Source organism: Anabrus simplex, chromosome 1, assembly GCF_040414725.1.
Source record: "Anabrus simplex isolate iqAnaSimp1 chromosome 1, ASM4041472v1, whole genome shotgun sequence".
Classification (NCBI taxonomy): domain Eukaryota; kingdom Metazoa; phylum Arthropoda; class Insecta; order Orthoptera; family Tettigoniidae; genus Anabrus; species Anabrus simplex.
In genome coordinates, this window is record NC_090265.1 from 616,291,101 (window position 1) to 616,307,057 (window position 15,957).

General features: G+C 39.2%; 1 protein-coding gene across 1 annotated transcript in view; it reads right to left on the bottom strand.

The window, feature by feature from the left end:
• The window catches only part of LOC136871019 (T-box transcription factor TBX15), a 309,959-nt gene extending 295,484 nt beyond the window's left edge, over positions 1-14,475 (bottom strand). The window contains exon 1 of the mRNA XM_068229112.1: positions 14,072-14,475. Coding sequence (XP_068085213.1) covers positions 14,072-14,183 — 112 coding nt within the window. The 5' untranslated portion in view covers positions 14,184-14,475. The remainder of the gene's footprint in view (positions 1-14,071) is intronic.
• Between the last annotated feature and the right edge of the window lie 1,482 nt (positions 14,476-15,957).

Consider the following 15,957-nt stretch of genomic DNA (forward strand, 5'->3'; position numbering starts at 1 on the left):
TAGTGGGATTCGAACCTACTATCTCCCGGATGCAAGCTCACAGCCGCGCGCCTCTACGCGCACGGCCAACTCGCCCGGTATGAAAACATTTAGGAATGAAAAGTCCTGTTTTAGACAACTTAAATAGGTGTCATCGAAATTTGTATATACAGTATTCGTATTAATTGCTGAACTATTTAAAATGTAAATTATGTTCTCTACAATGTAAAAGAGGGGTTTATACTGTAACTTATTTGGAAGTGCCAGTTTGTTGTTATTGATTTCAATTCTGTGAAGATAGAATGGAACTGTATTGAAGCAACTTACTCATAGCTGACTATCGTGTAGTTTTCAATGTTTTTAGGAAATTTAGGCCTTGTTTCAGCCGGGATATTTATAAAATTATAAAATGTTTTCTCAAACACACAGAATATGATCAGGTAACACTTATGGAAGGCGTTTCCACTGGTGACAGTTCTAATGTCATGGCTGAAGACGCTCTAAAGAAGACATAATTTATTTATTTTACATTTTCCAACCAGAATTCCTTTGTAGAATCTTCCTGAATTTGGTCCTTCCCGCAACTTTGGGAATTTCATCTAAGCCCGTTACTCTCTGCCGACTAACGAAATGCATGGAAGAAAAGAAGTTTAAAATTAAAATTAACGTTTTAGGTGCTAATGGTCAAAACAGGCATTTACAGGCACTAAGAAATGCCTTTTATACATCACAGTTAGATCCAAAACGAATTTTTAACTTTACATGTTTAGCTGTTACAGGAACAAATAATACGTATTTTAGGAATTATCCTCAACGTAGTCATTACTTATTTTGACTTACTTACAAGTGACCGTAAAACGAGAAGTACTGTTCAATAAAGCTCATGGCATATCGTGTTACTATTCCACTATATAAGAGAGTAAATAAGAATACTTTGTAATTATCATTTATGAAATACGATCAACCAAATTATTAAACTATTTAAACACGTTGTCGGTTTTCGGCCCTATAAAGCGTTAACAGACGTCGTGATAAGTTATATAAATAGCGTTTTTTGGAACTCATCTAACTCCATCGCGTTTTAATACTTTTACACTTCCTTCTCTTATCAAATGACACCTGATATTACAACTATGCAATCTATTTGAATTATTCTTTTGTCTCCACCATCTGTTGATGAAATAATCCTCTTATCATGTTGAATTTCATTACGTAGCACTAGGCGTTAATAAAGAACTAAGAAGTCTGTTCCGCTGTAGGCCATAGTTAATCAAGGTGTCCGTCATTAACATGTATAGATATATGACTAATCCTCTCTAGTAATAAGCTTGACACTCTAAAGCTTTCATCCTCAGTATATTGAATGGAGGGTTAGCATAGTTCAGAACGGAAAATCTCACTTATAAGATACCAAGCAGTGATGGTTTTACTAGCAAATATCTACCTTATACTTTAGAAATTTCAAGGAATGGTATTGATATGTCGCATTTGTGTAGCTTCTACAGACCCAAAACCAAAGTTGAGACATTTTGAAAACTTTTGTATGTGTGTTAAATGGGCTTTTAGGGATCAAAATGTGACAACTCTGTAATCAAAATAGGGGGAGGGGGGTTAATTTTTGTCAGGATCACGATACTCAGACATGAGGTATGCGACTGAGAAAATTTTAGTTTGATGTTATTGGGCAAAATATGTCATACCTGCATAAACAGTATTTTGGGGAATTATATACATATTGGGGGGAAGGGCTGTCTTTCTGATATATAGGCTTCACGGTATCTACAAGGTACACACATTGTCTAAGCCAGACAAAATAAAATACCTGATGTATTATAGTCTACATGATACGCGGGTTTGCTAGAGGATAGGCTTAATTTTTAATACTTCATGTGTATCAAGTAAAATGAATTTTCTACAGATTTTTGGCGTCAGTAATTAACGATAAGGATGTGTTAGCCTTGAAGAATTATATTCGTACTTTCAATCACATCTACATGGGATACAGGGCTACTTCAGGGCAACGTTCCCTGTTAAAATATATCCGAAATCAAAAACACGATTTTACTTATAAAACACATCATGCCTACAGGTATATTTTGAAAAGCAATATCAAAATTCTCTTAAACATCGCCATGTGTTGATATAGGCCTTATCCTTGACTGAAAAAAGATTATTTATTAAACGATGACACGATAGTTTGACGAGGATGTGTGTGTGATTCTTATTTTAAGGGAGAGTTCAAATCACTTGCTACTCTGTATTTCCTTCTTGTGTCTCTTATGCCATGCATCAGAATCAAGGAACAATGTGTCTCTCTGATTTTCGAGTTTTGACGTATTTCACGGTGGTTTTCTGAGACAAAACTATAAAAAAATCTTTTAAAATTTTAAAATCTATTTCAGTGCATGGAATGTCACACAGATAAGGCATAAATGAAATATTATTTAAATATAAAGAACATTGGAGAAATAAATCGTGCTTTGAATAGGTATGAATTGTCCATTTTCTTGGTGTTCAGAAAAAAGTTAGTGATATCTTGTCCTGGATTTAATTTAATTTATTATATTCCAGTATTAACGTGCTTCCTCATCTCGTAGAATGATTGAAGGCAAAAGTGATGAGAAAATCTTTTTCTCTTCCGTTACACATCTGAAATGTAACACTCTTGTTCTGTGACTTTCATTTTAAATTCACACCATTAGTTCATGAAATAAAAATGGCGTATGGCTTTTAGTGCCGGGAGTGTCCGAAGACAAGTTCGGCTTGCTAGGTGCAGGTCTTTTGAATTGACTCCCGTAGGCGACCTGCGCGTCGTGATGAGGATGAAATGATGATAAAGACGACACATACACCCAGTCCTCAAGCCAGCGAAATTATCCAATGATGGTTAAAATTCCCGACCCTGCCGGGAATCGAACCCGGGACCCCTATAACCAAAGGCCAGCACGCTAACCATTTAACCACGGACCCAGACACCGTTAGTCCATATATTTATTCTTCAATTATTCACTTTGATCTAGTAATGAATTCCTTATTATTTTGAACTTCACAGCTTCCCTGATGGAACTTTGCATAATGGAACAAGTCTTCCAACAGGTATTATAATTAGTGGAACTATAAGCTATTTATTTTAATAGTAAGTTGAATACACTGCTCTCAAAGTGGAGTTTACTTAATGGAATAGAACATGTTTGGGTAAAACATTCATCGCCGAAAAAAAAATATTTTTTTTTTACTGCAAGCAATAAACTTGAAGTTCAGTAAATTGAATCTCATCTTATTCCAAGAGGAATTTTACTTCGAGAATAGTGCAAGTCAAGATCTTTTGCTGGACGGTTAGCGACGAAACGTTCGGTTCAGAAGTTGTCAGGTTCGACTCCCGGCCGTGTCAGGGATTTTAACTGCATTTAGTTCATTCCTATGACTCGGGGACTGGATGTTTGTGTTTATCTCAGTACACATCTATTCGCATTCACAAAACACACCATACTATCAGCTACCACAGGAGTACACATTAGTTAATAGGTTTGGTGTCAGGAAGGGTATTCAGCCGCAAAACTCGACCAAGTCTATTATGTGACACAGTTATCAACTGCGACCCTACCAGGGTGTGAGAAATGCGGTAGAATAATAATAATAATAATAATAATAATAATAATAATAATAATAATAATAATAATAATAATAATAATAATAATAATAATAATAATAATAATAATAATAGCGCTTCAATGGATACATCAATCTGAATATCACCGTCCCAAAATTGAATTCCTTTTAGTGGAATGTTTATTCAGGTTATAAACTGAATGTTTCTACCAAATTTTAACATTTGATGGTAGTGTGCCTCCTGGGGAACGTGATTAGTGTAGTGGCTTAGCTTCTGTCTTTCCACCTGGACGGGCGAGGCTCGAATTCTGGTCGATCCCATGTTTGAATTTTCACTTGAAAATTCACTTAGCATCAAGGACGTTTGACCTTAAACCCCCGGCTAAAACCTAAATGGTTCCAATGTATGGGAAAAGCGGAAGAAAGATGGAATTGTACCTTCGTCTAATCATAAGGAGATACGTAGATTATTCCATTACGTAGGCTACTTATTAGCTAGCAGTAGGCCTACAGAAGTACAGATAGTTGTAATGCAACCTGTAAGGAACTAATATATTACATCACTTCATTCCCTACATTTTTTCTCATTCCTTCCTATACAAATAGGCCTAGTATTTGCTCTGTACCACCTTCGACAGCTGGATTAATATATTTTACCCTAGAATGCAGTTATTATTTAATTTTTACAGACGAAAGTACAGTCATAAATGTATTTCATATTAATTGGTTATGAAGGGTAATTGGTAAAACGCTTGTTGCCACATGCAAGATTTAATACCAACATATTCAGTTGTGGTTCAAGAGTGATAAAATACGAAAGACCTATGTTTGTATATTTTTAACACCTTCAAGAACCCCTTTTCAGAAGAAAATGTTGGCATTCTAATGCAATTTAAAACTGAAGATACCTCAAGGAATTTTTTTTTATTTGTTCGCCATCGCATCGCCAGTTTCACCAGGCTATCAAAATATTTGCATCGTATTGGAAAATTAAGCGACGATAAGATGCAACTATAGAATAAATTAATTTTACAAAATAACGAATAGCTTGTTAATTTTTAATGCGAACTAGTCAGTGGACTTCATACCAATGAAGCTGTTAAATTAAACCATTCAAGGTTAATTCAGGCCTAGGTTCCTATCCTTCATGCCGAAGTAATGTGATATATTTACACTAGGCTAAGTTTATTTCTATTCTTCTTCCTCTTCTTCTTTTTATTCTTCTTCTTATTTAGTTTCTTCCAGGCCTCTTTCGCAATTTATTTAGGTCGGTGCTTGATGTGGATTCGGCCAAGTTTTACGGCCGAGTGCTCTTTCTGACGGTAAACTTATGTAAAGGGAAGTATTTTCTATTGCGCGCGCGCGCGTGTGTGTGTGTGTGGGGGTGGGTGGGTGGGTGGGTGTGCATGTATGGGGCTGGCAGAGTGGTTTGTTGCATGTAGATGAACAGATATGTATTGAGACGAGCATAAATACCCAATGTCCGAGCCAAAGGAACGAACCAAATACTGTTAAAATCCTCGGACCAACCAGGAATCGAAGTCGGGGCCATCTGAACCGAAGACCACCCCGTTGACGTTTCATCAAAAGATCCGGACAACGTATGGACAAAAATTACACACAGTGGCACTGTTGTCTAAAATTCGTTTCTGTGTCCTCATTTTTTTTGTAACATTGTTTTCCTTGTCTATTCCTTCCAACCTTCCCATCTCCCCACAAAGCCCCAGTTCAGCATAGCAGGTCAGACCGCCTGAGCGAGGTACTGGTCCTCCTCTCCAGCTATCCCCGTCCCAAAGTCTCACGCTCCAGGACACTGCCCTTGAGGCGGTAGAGTTTCAAATTTCATGGCAGAGCCACTACACCACAGAAGCGGACGTGAAATATTTTAGCTTAGAAATTTGGCCGGTAAGGTTCTGTCATCTAAGGTTCAGTATTATGCGAATAATGTAAAGGAAATCTCGTTCTTTATAACATAATGCTGCGGATCAGTATTTCTCCAAAACTATTATCACATAGCGGTTTTCTCAGGCGCAACGATATAATACTTCTGTAAGAAATTCGCATCAGTGAACACGGTAAAGCATTTTTTAAACTTCTGCCTTTAGGAATTAAGTTTTTCAATGGTTTGTAGGTACATCATCCATCAACGTTTGTATTTCATATTCATTTCGGCTATGATAAAGAAGAGAGCACCAGGATTTGAAATAAGATGTCACATGTAAAATCAATTGGCGACAGCCATCGGAAGCTCAACCCCGTGATCAACTGAAAATAATTCGACACAGTTCCAGTCTCTTTATCATACTTATCCTAGCACAAGCTCGCCTGATTGCCGTGGCATTAAGGCATCAAGTCGATATGCTCTGACACCTGGTTAGCCTGATCGAGACCCGTTGGACGAAAAAACTTTCACATCCAAATGTTGGCCGGCAGGGTAGGAGAGGTGGGAGTATTCAATTTCTAATCACTAGATGGGGTGCCAAAAGTCTGGATTGAATTCCAAACCTCTTCGCAGTTTTCATATGGAGTGAGAGGATATGACCCTGTTGTTGGTTGTTCGTCCGTTGGATGGAGACGTGAAGTTTTGAGCGGACCCCCTTGGTGTTATTCGACAGGAGTAGGCTACGTGCCAACACCGGGTTTCACCCTCTCTCTACCTCATTATCATCATCATCATCATCTCAAATCCAGACGCGCAGGTCGCTCATGGATGTCAGATAGAAACACCTGCACCAGGCAAGCCGAACATGTCCTCGGACACTCCCGGTACTAAAATCCATACGATAAGTTAACCCTGGCACGCACACGCGTAATCTTTGGGATTAATTGTAAATTTAAATCATTTTGAGCTAATAACGTCACTAAAATTTAAAACATTCTTATAATTAATTATTATCTTCATATCCGAAAAGGTTTCACCGATCAAGTGACCTCGTGGTTTGGGTCACGTAGCTTGCATTCGGGAGATAGTAGGTTCGAACTCCACTGTCGTCAGCGCTGAAGATGGTTTTTCATGGTTTCTCTTTTTTACACCATGCAAAAGCAGGGGCTGTACCTTAATAAAGGCCACGGTAGCTTCCTTCCTATTCCTAACCCTTTCCTATCCCATCGTCACCATAAGACCTATATGTGCCGGTGCCACGTAAAACGGATTATAAACAAAGTTTAATTATTATTTGTCATGTACCGAATGCGGCACTTTGTATTGGCACAGTATGTGTTCAAAATGTGGACCATTACGTGTCTTTCATTTTTCATAACGTTTCTCGTCCGCCTCTGTGGTGTAGTGGTTAGCGTGATTAGCTGCCACCCCCGGAGGCCCGGGTTCGATTCCCGGCTCTGCCACGAAATTTGAAAAGTGGTATGACGGCTGGAACGGGGTCCACTCAGCCTCGGGAGGTCAACTGAGTAGAGGTGGGTTCGATTCCCGCCTCAGCCATCCTGGAAGTGGTTTTCCGTGGTTTCGCACTTCTCCTCCAGGCGAATGCCGGGATGGTACCTAACTTAAGGCCACGGCCACTTCCTTCCCACTTCCTTGCCTATCCCTTCCAATCTTCCCATCCCTCCACAAGGCCCCTGTTCAGCATAGCAGGGGAGGCCGCCTGGGCGAGGTACTGGTCATACTCCCCAGTTGTATCCCCCGACCAAGAGTCTGAAGCTCCAGGACACTGCCCTTGAGGCGGTAGAGGTGGGATCCCTCGCTATGTCCGAGGGAAAAACCGAACCTGGAGGGTAAACAGATGATGATGATGATGATGATAACGTTTCTCTATTGAACATGTTGATGAACAAAGGCTGCTCTAAGGACACAAAAACTACGTTACCTTCTCACATAATTCGGGAATGCCTGGCAGGTGGGTCATCTGTCTTCAATGCTAGTTCCTTCACCCATTGTCAGCCTCTGGGTCTGTGAGACCTGGACGGCAGCAAGAGTACTAGAATGGATTCCCACGAGAAATTAGGTGATCTTGAAATATCTTTGCAGAAGGGTAAGTGATTATCTCATGGTGTAAACTGTAGCTGCATTTTGCTGCATCCATCGGCATTGGAGAGGTAAGTTTCTGGCGCGACAAAAAACGGCGCAATAGGGTGATAATGAGGGTACCTTGTCCAAGATTTTGTATTCTGTGCAGCAGCACCTCGTAGAGATAAGGACCAAATATTCCAGACCGGACACGGCACACCAAATTGTAACCCGTGTACTGCGTACTGGTCTCTGTATAACGCCATCAGGCTGTTAAAAACCTAAGAAACAAGTTGTTCGTCGGTTGATGTAGCCATCAATGTGAATAAGGCTTTCACCTGAAAAACGATATCGTCGATGCTGTGCCAAAACCGCAAATGTGACAATGCTTTCCTATCCATTATTTCCCTTAAGACTGGTCACGCTTCCCAGCCACATAATTGGTTTGCAGTCCATCAGAACAATTTTCGATGAGTTCATTTTCTTAGGGTAATTCCGGGAGAGTTGCCGCACTTTTTATGTCTTTTGTTATATCTCGGTATATTTACTTTAAAAATTGTTGCAAATTCATCGAGCATAATTTGAAAACATGTACATTTGATCAGGGATGAACAAAATATTGGCAATTGAAAGTAAATGGGAGGAAGGAGTGAACAAAGGAATTGTTGCATCTGCGGCGTCTCTCCCTGGATCCCGGTATAGATGCCGACTTTGCTCAGGAGAGATGCCGCGAGTAAAATAATTAATGACAAAATCAAATTTAAGCCAATTTCTTCAACTTTAATATAACCGAACACTAGAACGTACTACAAGACAATTATATCCACATAATATAATCATTCAATGGAAAAAAATCTATCTGATAATTTACAACATTAAAATCATATTTTAATTTCGATTTACTATAAATGTGCATGTGCAATGGAATTCTTCACTGTGTTATATAAAACCCACGGCACTTAACACCCTTGAAATGGCTCTGGCCTGCACAGCGACCGCTGCTCAGCCCGAAGGCCAACTATTAGGGAGAGGCGCCGCACCCTCCTGTTTTCATACCTCAAGGCTATCATGGCCCAAAATTAGCTTACTCTCAACTACAGTTATGTTTCTGACATCTACTGTACTAAAAACGTCTGATTTAAGCATTTGAAGCCAACTTAATATACAATAAATTAACACACGCAAAAACTTTGTCAGGAGGAAACATGTACTCGCCTCATGATATCGGCTATAATTGGCGTAATATACGAGCAAATTTCGTCACACTCGCAGACAGTAGTTCTTCCTTAGAAACTGAAAAACCACACATATTGCCATCTAGCTGTAACGATGGGAACCTATAGCTACAGTGTATGCGGCATCTCTACCGGGGCGGCATCTGTCCCGGATTTACCTTATGTGCGTGTGTAAAGTAAAATGAATCTTACTGTACGGCACTGTAGGAACGTATGTTTGCATGACATATTTACCCACTCCTAGAGTATGATGTATTTTTCAGTTTCCTTTACACACGCGCATAGGAAAATGAACTCAACGAAAATTGTTCTTATGGACTGCAAATCAGTATGTGGCTGGGAGGCGTGACCAGTGTTAAGGGAAGTAATGGATCAGAAGAACATTGTCATATTCGCGGTTTCGACATAGGAGCGACGATGCGTTGCAGAAGAACTCTGGATCCTCGCTAAGTCATGAGCAACGCTTGGCTACAATTCTGTAATCGGATTAGTTCATCCCTTTTGTTAGACGCTGAACAACTTGAATGCAGTGTGGAAATCCACTCAGCTCTTTAAACATCCGCTGAGCAGAATCTCAAGCCGAGTTTCAGCGATGTCTGTCGTTGACTACGCTTTGAGGACTCTATCATCTGTTCGATAAGTCATCCATGAATCTCGTTTGTGATGACTATTCTATGGCGCCCTGTTGTCTGTCCCCTTAACTTGACATAAGGCTGATCCCGTATGACGTAACGTAGCTAACAGTGTTCTGTTATGTTTTGCCTCCTTATTGACTCGTTTCTCGTACGCTCCTTCAATGTGACCCAAACTCGACCATTCTGACACCCCACTCCACATGACCGGAAATAGTTCCACGGTAAACATCTTCTCCTCTACTGTTTGATTTCACAAAATCTGTAGTCTACTTTACAATAAGTTACCACCGGAAGGAAAACGTTGGCGTTAAATAGCAGTGTGGCGTGCCCGGCAAAAATCGCTGACAAGGTCGTTGAAGTTTCCAAAGGTGAATTTCAGATCTTTGTTTTCAGAGGATCAATCTCACCTCAGAACACCAAGATACTTACATATAAATCAAGTAAATAAACACACACACACAAAAGTAGGCTATGTATATCAGTGAAATATTGAAGTCTATGTGGTCCGCGCATTGATTATTCTGCCAACATTTTATGATAGTGATTCATTTCATATACTGGCCTAATACAATCATCATAGTGCATTGTTTTAAAGGTCCGACTCGTTGGCTGAATCGTCAGCGCACTGACCTTCGTTTCAGAGGTTCCCGGGTTCGATTCCCGGCCGGGTAGGGGATTTTAATCGCTTCTTATTAATTCTTCTGGCTCGGGGACTGGGTGGTTGTATCCGTCCCAACACTCTCCTCTTCATATTCACACAACGCATAATAATAATAATAATAATAATAATGTTATTTGCTTTAGGTCCCACTAACTACTTTTTAAGGTCTTCGGAGACGCCGAGGTGCCGGAATTTAGTCCCGCAGGAGTTTTTTTACGTGCCAGTAAATCTACCGACACGGGGCTGTCGTATTTGAGCACCTTCAAATACCACCGGACTGAGCCAGGATCGAACCTGCCAAGTTGGGGTTAGAAGGCCAGCGCCTTAACCGTCTGAGCCACTCAGCCCGGCTCACACAACACACTACACTACCAAACACTACAGAAAAACGCAATAGTGATTATATCCCTCCATATATGGTTGGCGGCAGGAAGGACATCCGGCCGTAAAACAGGGCCAAATCCACATCTGCGACGCAGTTCGCACCCGCGACCCCACACGTGCGGGAGAAGCGGTAGAAAAAGAAGAAGTTGATTGTTTTAAAGATTTTGTTTCGGTGCGTGATCGCCGGGGGACATCATCGCTGGCTTCACACCAAGGCAGCTAGGGTTCGAATCCCAGTCAATACTTCTGGGATCTTTGAAATGAAAAGTCAATTCACGGTGGTATGGATTCCTTGTAAAATTGGATCACATAGACCTAAAAGTACAAGTTTGCTTGCTTGTTTACTGTTTACGTTTCGAGTTTTGTAACAGAAAAATTGTTGGACCCATGTTAATCGAACTTCGTATTTAATAACCATCAGATAAGGAATAATAAACCTACTGTGGTTCACGGAAAGACCCCAACGGTCAATTTACTTGCAAAAGTACACATTTCTATAGGCCTATAGTCTTTATAAATGATTTCAAAGAAGTTGGAAATGTTATCTTTTGATTCTCCGTGAACGAGTGAGTTGGCCGTGTGGTTAGGGACGCGCAGCTATGAGCTTGCATTCGGGACATAGTGGGTCGGCAGCCCTGAAGATGGTTTTCCGTGGTTTCCTATTTTCACACCAGGCTATATCTTAATTAAGACCATGGCCGCTTCCTTCCCTCTCCTAGCCTGTTCCTATCCCACCGTCGCCATAACATCTATCTGTGTCGGTGCGACGTACAGGAACTTGTAAAAAAAAAAAAAAATCTCCATGTACAGTAGAAGGCCTATTGAGTTAAGAGGAAAACATATACTTAGATCTAATATTAAAACATCTTCGTTCTATAAATTATAATTTCGGATAAAGCAGGTTATCCATGTGCTTAAGTCTCAGCGACCTATCAGTTCGGAAACGTATAGCCTAATGGAACAAAGTGTAGGCAATAAACGGTACAGAAAGCAAATAATAGAAGCTTCTGAAATGTGGTGCTGCAGAAGAATGTTGAATGCGAGATGGTTAAATTGGGTAACAGGAGATTCATATTCGGGTTGGTGAAGAAAGACAAATTTGGCAATATTTCACCACAAGAAGAGATAGCTTGATAGGACACATTTTGAAACATACAGGACTTGTTGACGAATTTAAGAGTGAAACATATCTTTGCGGAGGGAATGGTAGAGTGAAGTTAAGGCATGAATATATTTGACAATGTAGAGCAAGCGTAGGCCTAAGCTACAATAGCTACACCTACAGGATAGGGTAGAATGTAGGAATCAACACAATAGGGCTAGTATTATTTTATATTTTGTAATAGGCTTATTCCAAACTTTGCCATAGTTTTCATATTAAATGAGGCATATGATAGTGTTGATGGTGATCCGTCCATCGGATGGAGATTAAAGCCTTGAGCAGACTCCCTGGTGCTATTCGGCAGCAGTAGGCTATGTACCGACACCGGGCTTCACCCTCTCCCTAACTCATTATCATCAATTTATCACACACCAGGGAACGCAGGTCACTCATTGGTGTCAACTAGAAAGCTTTGCACCAGGCCTCTGTAGAGATCACACGACGTCCAGATCACATGTTGTGAAATGCTCCAGTAATCGTGCTTTACTGTTAAGCCTCGCAGCGTTCAGTCTGTAAGGTTCTGTGAATGAACTAAGCGCCTCTACAGTCCTCTATATGCAACCAGCACTTCATAAGAAAAGTGTTCAAAAATTACACCCTAACCGAATATTCTGGAAAATACATTCAATGTCTGTAAGATGCTTCAATCTTAAGGGACATTAACTATCATGGAAATTGTCAAAATTGTAGTACCTTCCAACACAAATAGTCTATTGTGAATGTTTCGGAATTGGTCACAATTATGCAGGCCTACTGCTCTTTTTATATCCACGTTGTAAGTGTAGGTATACATTTCGCACTCAAAATTGATGTAGGCCTACACCTAGGGCCTACTTGCCATGGTCTTTTAATATTATTATTATTATTATTATTATTATTATTATTATTATTATTATTATTATTATTATTATTATTATTATTATTATTATTATTAGTGTTCAAACAGTATCAACTGAAATGCGATTTTTTATCATATACGGCAGAAATATTAACACGTCCTGGACCTTTGCTTCACAATAATCAGTAAAGAAGATTCTACAATAAGTTACTAACATAAGGTTTAATTTTCCCTCTCTACCGAAATATTAGTAACGGGCTAATACATTTAACGAGGAAATTGTTGATTTGGAGGTATGAATTTTTTGTCACAAAAATGGTCATTTAAAGCGCATTCTTTCTGGAAATGCTCGATTTTAAATTATTAATTCATTTATTTAAGAACCATTTTGAGTAACAAGCATCGACATTATTTGATTTATTTAATCGAATCCAAAGTGGATTCACCAGAGGGACACAGAATAATTAATACATTTCTATTACAAAATAATAGGCTACTAGAGTTTGTACTAGTACAAATAAAACGTTAACGATTGCCATAAATGCCATACAAATTTCTGGGATGACTACACAAAAATGGTCACAGTGATACCTTAACATGATTTTTCTAATTTATGAGATGTTCTCTAGCATTATGTCACTTTGCATGAATTATTACCATGTCAAGAGGAATAGTATTCATCTATGAATTATGGTACTTCAGGAATCATTTCTGTCTTTTAAATTCGAATCGCATTCCTTGACAACCTTAATAGGTTGTTCCTTTTGATTTCTCATCGGAAGAAGTTTGTCACAGAGACTAAATATAGGCCTATAGTTAAGATTATGCTTGAGTAGAGTTCCGGTATCCATGATTTAAAAATGGGAAACGTGCTTCCTAATTTTCCCTTCGAAATACCAATAGGCCTAACAAGTAACAAATATGCTGCAATAATTAAAAAGAAGTATTGACACTATGCCTCAAACCAAGGAACTAACGTTCACCAAAATAAATTAGCTGTCAATATTTATTTATAAAAGATGTATCAATATTGTTGAACTGATCTTCCGTTTTTATCACCGGGGTTTCTCCAGTAAAGTATCTCTGGAACAGGCATGGCTCCTTTAACTTGTCAGAAAATATTGAAAGTCTTGAGCTACAAGTAGGCTAGTCCTACGATATTTGTGCCATAAGAACATTAGCCTGAAATAAAGGGTGAAGCCTGTGCTGTGTTTGCAAGGAATTATTAGAGAGAAAAAACAGTGAAATTATCTCCGAACAGGCTATGAAGATGATCAGAGGAGTAGAAACTTAGGCTTTTTCTCTACGTTTAACATCGGCACTATGTGAGATAGAGGAAACCTAGTCTAGCTTATATGCATGGCCGCTTCTGCCTCGAGGAATTTAACTTGGTAGACACTTTTGACTGAGTGAACACCAAGGATTAACCAAGTATCGTTTATTAAGTAAATTGAAAATTTAATTGAGCAATTGAAAAGTATCCCAAAATATCAAGCATGTGCGTAATTTGGAGTCAAGGGAGCATGACATTAGAATAAAATGTAGCATTATATTTGAATTGAAACTTATAATATGGTAAGTATGAGACCTTTAAATTAAGTTACCTGAATCAGGCGTACTGTCTTCTGTCCGTGGCCGCTTCACCCCTATGAGCGCCTCCACAGAAAAGGCTCGCGCCCGGCTGCTCAACTCACACATGGCCCGAGACAGTGTCATTCCACCATTATCACCAACAGCTAGGCCGTGAGAAGGTTCTTTCTACTGATGAAAACTGACGGCGGAATATGTACTTCATTAACTCAAACACGTGCCAATTAATGATATTCTAGAAAGACATTCGCACAAGTATGTATCATAGGAGAGTTTTTCCTTAATTCTTATAGACATGAAAAGTATTAGGCACCAATTTAGTAGTTAATATGATTATGTGGAAAATTCTTTTACATGTGCCATTAATGTCCTAAAATAACTTGTCTTCAAATACAAAAGTTTTCAGTTTCCTTGCCTGTTAGCATATAGAGCCTATTTTTGACACAGTTTTCCGAATGGTTTTAAATCACAACCAAGGAGATTTATGAAAAGCAGAACAACCACAGATTCCTCTCCTAAGTCATCTATTAACTGCAAAGAAAATTACAGAATGTTTCACTCATTCAAAAGTACTCGTACTGGCAGTATGTCTCCTTACATTCATGAACAGCTGACTGAACATCTGAGTCTTGTGAACTGTTCAAATATCGACCCGTAATAGAGTAAATATGCTGCCTGTTTTCACTTTCACCTTATAGTTCACACGCTATAGTATAATGAGAATTTCAATACAGAAAATTATTGTTTTACCATTAATCCTAGTCACTGTCTTGTCCTTTCATAAGTGTATCCAATAGAGCACATGTGCACTAGTAATTTATTTCTCGACTTTATAAGTCATGCATTCAAATTTACATTTAATTCAGCTACGAAGAAGCCACGAAGCTATGAATTATTTTTCAGTACAGTTTACCTTATTTCTGAATCTATACTTTTGCAAATATAGAAAAACCAAATCGGTACTGTATCTTTCCTAATATTTCACTTCCACATTTCAGCCTGACTACGTGATTGTAATTCAATGTTCAACAGATTTGTGCAGTAATGGCCAATTGCCTCGCATAATACCAAATCAACTCATGTAGAAGATAACTCTCTCGGTGACTGAATTCTCACAGAAAGTGTATTTGCATAATCTCATAACAAAGACACGAAACTCAAACATCACTTCTTAAGAAGCTAGTAAGTTCTTGGGTCCATACACGTGTTGGCTTGTCTTACACCTCGGCGATGATTTGCACATAATCTGAGCGGCGATTATCGTCACTCCTAGGAGATAGACAAAGACACGCGCACACTTCTAACCTGTCTTAAAGACTTGAGCCTACTGGAAAACAAAAGTGGGCCAATAAACAAAAGAAGGCGAGGTAACGAAGTTTTGACAAGCGGACTCCGTAACATTGTAGCAATGCCACATCGCCTCCCTATTGGCTGTTCCCCTTCTTCAACATCCACCTTATCTCCGCCTATCGTGCTTGCTGCCATTGGTGGGAACTTTAATGCAGCATTTAAGGGTAGGCGTGGTATTGCCCTCTTGATAGAACTCTTGATGGTACATATGTTGGAAATGATATCCGAGGACAACATGGAACTGTGGGTGTACATGTGTGTGACAAAACAGAACACGCGAATCTCATGACGCCAACTTTGACAAGATAAACGGACATGCTAAGGTAATCAACACATGCCCATTTCGAACAGGAATATTGCATCAAAATAGATTGCTTGAATGCGACAAGTATCAAGTAAATATCAACGATGGAACCACTGACAGGATTACATTTCTGAGTTGAGGGAAAACAGTCATGTATTTTATTTCTACCCAATATAATTTATTTAGGCTAACTAAGAACAGATTGTGTATCAGTGTCATATAACCAATATGTAGACTATAAAATAT